At 42.2% G+C, this 7,491-nt stretch overlaps 1 protein-coding gene across 1 annotated transcript; it reads left to right on the forward strand.

Moving 5' to 3' along the window:
- Nucleotides 1-5,124: 5,124 nt before the first annotated feature.
- On the forward strand, nt 5,125-6,113 carry myf6 (myogenic factor 6; the record flags this gene model as incomplete). The annotated part of the gene is made up of 3 exons (XM_080754370.1): nt 5,125-5,643; nt 5,813-5,903; nt 6,004-6,113. 3 exons carry the CDS (start codon nt 5,125-5,127, stop codon nt 6,111-6,113), a joined length of 720 nt encoding a protein of 239 aa, XP_080610496.1.
- Nucleotides 6,114-7,491: the final 1,378 nt, after the last annotated feature.

Genomic DNA, 7,491 nt, shown 5'->3' on the forward strand with positions numbered 1-7,491 from the left:
GACAGCTGACAGCGTCGGCCCCTTGACACTCTGACCACAATTTATATTCCGATGCAGCTCGCCCGGTAGCCATGTGGAGAGGGGACATCGCTGCAGAAGACTCCATTCTGTCTTACTCGCAAGTGTCTCGTGGTTTGCGTTTCATCAAAATTCAATGAACAAAACCAATTACAGTCTAAAGCAAGGTTAGTTCATTCTGAACACGTACTATATTGCTCTGGTAGTACAATAAATCATCTGACTTGTGGGTTTATAATATGCATAATATGCCTATATAATGTGGACACTTGCTCACCAGATGAAATTAGGAAAAATGGTGGTGAAAGCAAGGCAGCGCTTGTTGTTTTGATTTGCGTGGTAATTGTGGTAGGCAAATTCAAACTGTCAATCCCAAAACACACTCAGAAGCCATCAAAGGCTTACATCGCATCACTCACACACTCATGACACAAGAAGGAAATATATCTGCATCCATAAACTCATGCGCACACACACACACTCGTATGCGCACGCACACACACACACCTTCAACACCAGAACCTACTACTACTACTGTAGATACATTATGCTACAATTATACAAATCAATCAATACTTATGACCTAGCAGCTAATCAATCAATTACAATCTGCCTGTCCCAACGTGTCCCCCCAGGTTATGGGCTTGGTGTCACTTTACAAACATACAGCCATCCCTTCTGAATGTCACTTGTAAACACAGATCTTTGCAAGCTGTTTTTACAGGTGACAAGTCAAGTGTCAAAGCGCTACATAGTGCACTTGTAAAAGCCCACAATCACCATCATTTTTGGAGCGCTCTTTACAGAGATTGTGCATTACATTCACCCATTCACATACACCGATGTCAGAGGAAACCATGTAAGGCACCAAACTGCTCACCGGGAGCAACTAGGGGTTCAGCGTCTTGCTCAAGGACACTTAGACACTACGGGTCCTTTTCGACTGGCAAAGAACCGGTTCAGGTTTTTTCTCCTGCCTATGGGATGAACCAGAGGTGAGCTTTTCCACCGAGAACCGTGTTCGTTCCGAACCGTAAAAGTTGGTTCGGAATGGGAACCACAAAATCCTTGGTTCCACTGGTTCAATGTGGTTCAATCTGGTGGAAACGCAACCTGGTTCGCAAGAATGAACCACAGTTCCAAGAAAGTTGAACGGCACTGGTTTTTGAACCTAGGTTCTTTTGGTGGAAAGGGCCCCTACCTGGGGGAGCCCGGTATTGAACTGGGAACCCTTCGGGAACCCTCTGTGTTCCAACCCTCCACTCTACCCCTGAGCCACTGCCGCCCCAATAACTCTACAATGTTCCAGGGCCTGGGTCCTCTGAATCATTCGGCCCCTGACCCCCAGATAGGACCCAAGTTCTATCTGACCTTGATGTATTGTGATGGCGATGGAAAGTCGGGAAGTATGTGCTACTGTATGTGGTATCGCCGTGCACTTCAACAAGTGACACCGAGATACAAATTCAACATTTAATACAAGGCTTCTCAATCGCTCACCCATTGCATCCTGCGGAGTTCCAAAGGTTATGTGAAATGGGACCTTGGCAAGAAAGGAGTATAGCAGCAGCACAGTTGCACCCAAGAGGCATTCCCTTGGACATAGCCAGCTGCATCTCCCAGGGGCATGTTGGATTAGGAGCAGTCCCATAAATATCAGTTCACTTAGAGTACAGAGGTGAGCACATTTACAGTCTGGGGTATAGACAGATGGGAGTGGTTGAGGAATTCACCAAGCACCGCACTCTGTTGATCCCTATGGAGAGCATATGAATGGCAAGTATGTTCAATGACAATGACATTTTATTTGATGGTCAAGTCCACAGTCATTTACAGATTGAGTGACTTCAAATGATTGGCGTTGACCGTATCGTATTTTACAGATAACTTGATTTAGAGAGCGCACATTGACTCATAGCGGAGTTTCAAACACAGTGACATGAAAAGCACCCGTGCTTGTCACCCTTCCACAACAATGTCATAAGAGCTGAGGGGGGAGGGGAGGGGAGACATCCATAGGGTAAACCTCTGCTGTTGTGCAATAGCAAAGTGTAGTAATACACTCATGGTGCTTCCTCAAAACAGTACTCATGTACAGCAGTGTCACAATCCTAAAGTCTAGGTCAGTGTTTCTCAACCACTGTGCCTGACAGTGGCGGCTCCAGGTAATTTTTAATGGGGGTGCTGGAAGGGAGCTTGGCTATTAATTGAGGTGCTAAGTAGTTGTGGATATAGCCTACCAATGTATAAGAGCCTATACAAACACAAAACCATGCACATTATGAAACAGCAAATCACTGTTCATGCAGTAGCCAAACATTCAAGTATTGCATCACAAGTGTTAAGTCACATTAAATAAATGGCATTACTATCAACACAAGGAGGCTGCAAACAATGCAGATACTGACAATTTCTGGCACATTTAATTTTTCTCCTAACTTATCATGAAGGACTTCTAGTTTCTACAGTGGTGGGCAGGAACCTTTCTTTCGCCAATGTCACAGATTTGAACAAGGATAATTTTATTTGATGACAGTGAAAAAAATATTATTTGGCTGAGCATTTCTTGGGGGTGCTAAGGGTATCTATGGGCTTCTTTGGAGGTGCTAAAGCACCTACAAGCACCCCCTAGCGCCGCCTATGGTGCCTGGGGACCTTTGATGTGCCCCTGAGAAGGGTCAAGTGTGCCCCTTGAAACTGCTTGAAAGCCAGTATTGTATTCTTCATTTTAAAAATGATTTAAACTAGTGAAAACAGCCGATCTAGGTGCCAGGCGTTGTGTGCTTGTAGATCTGCTGTTTTCGCTACTGTTGTGCGACAGCCTTGTATGAAGCAGGGCTTTACTTTGCGAAGAAACGTACAAATTTGAAACTTGCAGATACAAGGTTTCTTCCCGACAGTGACGATATTTACACCCCCGTATTATGTTGGTGTACCCATGGATTCTTGGGACATGAAAAGTGTGCCCATGCAGAAAAAAGGTTGAGAAAGACTGGTCTAGGGAATAAAGGATTGTCAAATACAGGTTGGAAAGTGAAGTCTATTTTTTTTTTTTGACAATTTATTTTTTCTTTTCTTGTTAGTTTTGCATGATTTGACAACGAATCATTTTTAGACATGAATGTTAAGGGGTTTAAACATTAGAAAATAGCATCTGGCACAAACCAATAAATAAATAAAACAACCTAAACGTATTTAAACATTTAATAAGTGACAGGATGAGAAATATCATCTATAACTACTCTAATTTAACCTGAATGAAAAGTTGGCATTTAAAAAAGCAGGCGCCACAATAACACCATCTCAAAACTGCTTTAGCATTATAGTATAGCACACACAGCCAGCCGAAAGCTACTATGAGGACTTTAACATAGTAGGTTCAACTAATTCAAAAGGTGGACCCAAACCAGAAACCACCAACTATATAGTACAACTCACAAAGTCTTAAACGACGACAATAAGCTTAATGAAGGTAACTGAAGTAGGAATAGCAAATTATACCAACAGGACAAAAACATAGCAGGGGACAGCACTACAAGTACTGTCAAGTCTCCAGGTGTTTGGTGTCCTTAAGTAGGCAACCCCAACCAATCACTGGGCTGTTGATTGGCACCCAGCAATCAATGGGCAGCAAATAGGCAGCACCTGGAAATCACCACACTCACAGACCCACTCACTACTAGCACACACACTCTGACACTCTTCCACAGAGACTATTGACACACGTAACAACGGTTTTCATAGATTCAATATGAATAGGCCCCGCCCCCTCACCTATCTATGGCACGTGTTAATGTGTTTTCTTCGAGGTCCATTTGACTTAAATTAAACAAGTAGCCTAATTATGTTGAGAGTGATACATAACTCAAGTTGCACGTTCCGTTCTCTCTGACCAGTACAGTGAATGAATGGCTGGCTCTGGCCTATAGATATGGATGGATGGATAGATAGATAGATAGATAAAGACAGACAGACCAGGTAATCTGCACTGGGTTAGCATAATAATGTATGAACCAATAATAGATGTAAAATATATGTGTAAGTATTTTGTATAAGCTTTCACCATTAATACTGGTGTATAAAATGGAGGACGGGACAGTTTAGCATAAAGTATCAACCTTTAGAAGTAAGTAAGCCAAGTGTTCTTCTGTATTTCTGTGCTTTGAATAAAATGTTTCTCAAATGGGAAGATAGTGGTTGAGGAAATGTTGGATAAAGAGAAAGCGGGAAGGTTTTGGCAAGTCATCAAGGTATGGTACTATTCCATTTATGATTTAAAGGGGAACTAGGCAAGTCTGTGTGCACCATATAAACACCCCCCCCCCCTTCCCCTCTATCACAGGCTAAACAGGTAGTTTTCTTTAATGCTTTCATTGATAAGAGAGATCACTAACGAGCACTTGACACTTTTATGGCCCAATCAATTACCTCAGTGCACAACCCCTTTTAAGTTCATAGGGAGAAATTAGGAGCTCTGGCCAGCTCCCCCTGACGAAAACGTCCCTCCAAGGGATGAATGTCAACATAAACAGTGGAACAGAACCAAAATACAGCCAGGGGGATGTCTTTCTGCAAGGAAACACCCCAGCACAATTATATAGTGATTGATAAAGGGAAATGACAACAAAAAGTAAAAAAAAAAAAATACATACATATACAGTATGTTAAAACATTTCTTAAAGTTACCTAGTTTCCCTTTAAACAGCAGGCCTGAAAATCAAATACAAAATTCACCCTGTACTGTGGCATCGCATGCAGCCTTTTAACTCTGACGGTTCAATCTCATTTCCTCCAGCATAGGTCGTAGTACTGAACTGTGTCTCAATTTCAACTTGATGCTGGCATTTAAAGCACCTGTCACAAGATACGGTATGAAGTGACATTTTCATGTTCTACTAGAGGCCTGGCGTATGTATTTCCTACACAGACTTTGTTGCAAACTTTGAGGACCATTGAAAAAAAAAAGAAGCCTCTCGCACTGCCACAGCCCAAGTGCTGGGTAGAGTTTCACATTCTATATATAAGCCTGGTAGCTTGTGTCACAGGGTTATTTAAATGCCAGAGTCACACTGTCAAAACATAGCCCCGGCACAACGGTACAACAATATGATGGACCTTTTTGAGACCAGCACTTGTCTTTTCAACGATTTGCGTTATCTTGACGGAGATCATGGATCGTTACAACACTTGGACATGGCGGAGGTTTCCCCTTTGTACGGCGGGAATGGCAGTCCGTTGTCGTCGGGGCAGGACAATGTTCCGTCCGAGACCGGGGGTGAGAGCAGTGGAGAGGAGCACGTTCTTGCGCCGCCGGGTCTCCAGCCACACTGTGAGGGCCAATGCCTCATCTGGGCCTGCAAGATCTGCAAGAGAAAGTCTGCTCCGACGGACAGGCGGAAGGCTGCGACCCTCAGGGAGAGGAGGCGGCTCAAGAAGATCAATGAGGCGTTCGACGCGCTAAAGAAGAAAACCGTGCCCAATCCGAACCAGAGGCTACCCAAAGTGGAGATTTTACGCAGCGCAATAAACTACATTGAGAAATTGCAGGACCTGCTGCAAACACTGGACGATCAAGAGAAAATGCCACAAAATGGTTCACATACCTTTAACGTCAAAGAACAAAACGTACGTAAGCTCTTCGCCTAAACACTAATGCCTTTGCGCATGAAAGTCACGTGGCTAAAGTTGACATTGTAGCCTACTGTAGGCTACATAGATCCATAGTTATAGCTATGCCACCTTTAACTTGTGTTGAATACTAAAAAAAAATTAATAGATATGTATATCTGTACAGGTCAATAAGGACTATCACTGGGAAAAGACCTGTCAATCCTGGCAGACATCTGCTGATCATTCCAATACACCAGTGACGAATCAGAGAGAAGGTCGATGCCAAAGCAAAATGGATCAGGAACCACGCATTAACTTCATTCTGGTTGTCCAAACTGTGAACTCACATGGCTTGTTTGTCTCCTTCTCTTCCAGGTACCAACGAGTCTTCGGCCTCCACTAGCTTACTGCGTCTGTCATCAATTGTCGACAGCATCTCAAATGAAGACAAGACAAATTTCAATGACGAGGTCTCGGAAAATTGATTTTTCTTTTCTTTTCCTTTTCTTTTTTTCAGTTTATAATGAACAAAAGTGCTTTCGGTATTTCACATTTCCATTGTTTTCCGAGTTATTTCCAACTGATACAGTCATTCTATTTGTTATGTATTCGTTTGTATAAGAGAAACAATATTGACCTTATTTATACAGATGAATAACTGATGTACATATTTTAAGATTTAAGATTGAGGGAGGGAGATTTAGCTGTCAACATTAGTAAGAATGAAACACGTAGGATGGGTACAATTAAGATTGTCAAGAACCAAGATAAATTAAAAAAAAAGATACACAAAAGATAAAATAAAATAGCCTACTGAACTGCTGACCCTAGATATCTGCACTGGATATCTCAATGAGTGAATGAGTGAACTGAACATAATTATGTATAGTCAGTCATTAAATATATAAATGTACAGTGAATATATGAATTAATACATGTATCGCTATACATCTATTGCCAGTGAATATATGAATTAATACATGTATCGCTATACATCTATTGCCAGTGAATATATGAATGAATACATGTACCGTTTATAACATTGTGATATTTTAAGAACTTAATTTATTTTGTATTCAAAAGCAGAGGAACTGACCATTGAACAAGCAAATATTGTAGCCTATTAATATCTCACATGAAATGACCAACTATTAAATTGACATTCTTTTTGCAAGATTCTATGGATTTTATTGATTTTCTGAGATTTTCTTTATTTTTTTCTATTTTGCAATTCTTTATCCCACGATTTTGTAACCTATTTTTGTCAATTATCTAATGTAATCCTGGGCGCTACACTCCCTCTGCCAACCTGGGAAGACAACAAACTGACTCATGCTTCCTTCTATGCATGAGGAGTCCAAGTTGCTTCTTTTCACCTGACAGGGGGGAGTTTCCCCGGTTGGACGTAGCGCATGGAAGGAACACGTTATTCCAGCCAGTTCCTTTCCCCTCCATCAGGCGCCTCGGCTGGCCAGGGGGAGGCAGTATAGAGACCAGGATTACTGCATGTTTTTTGTGAGGGTACCTACCCTAGGAGACACGGGGAGAACATGATTTTCTGAGAATATTTCCAAAGGTATTTTACAAACCAGCTTGACTGTGCCCCCCTCCCAAAGCTAGCATTAGACCATGTCCAGACCCTGTGATATACCAAGATCAAGCACCTTATTACCAACGGGTCATTTGACCATGGGAATACCTCTCCAAACTAAACACACATAGCCTACCAGTTTTCCCCGGTGTTCACGGGTATTAGAGGTCCATAAAACCCCCATGGGCCCTGAAATAGCCTGCTGCCTAGACAGTCTTTGTTCCAACTGGCATACAGCTACTCTCACCCACAACAGTAACTTGAGTCACTTC

This window comes from Nannobrachium achirus (genome assembly GCF_963921795.1).
Source record: "Nannobrachium achirus genome assembly, chromosome: 23".
NCBI classification, from domain to species: Eukaryota; Metazoa; Chordata; class Actinopteri; order Myctophiformes; family Myctophidae; genus Nannobrachium; species Nannobrachium achirus.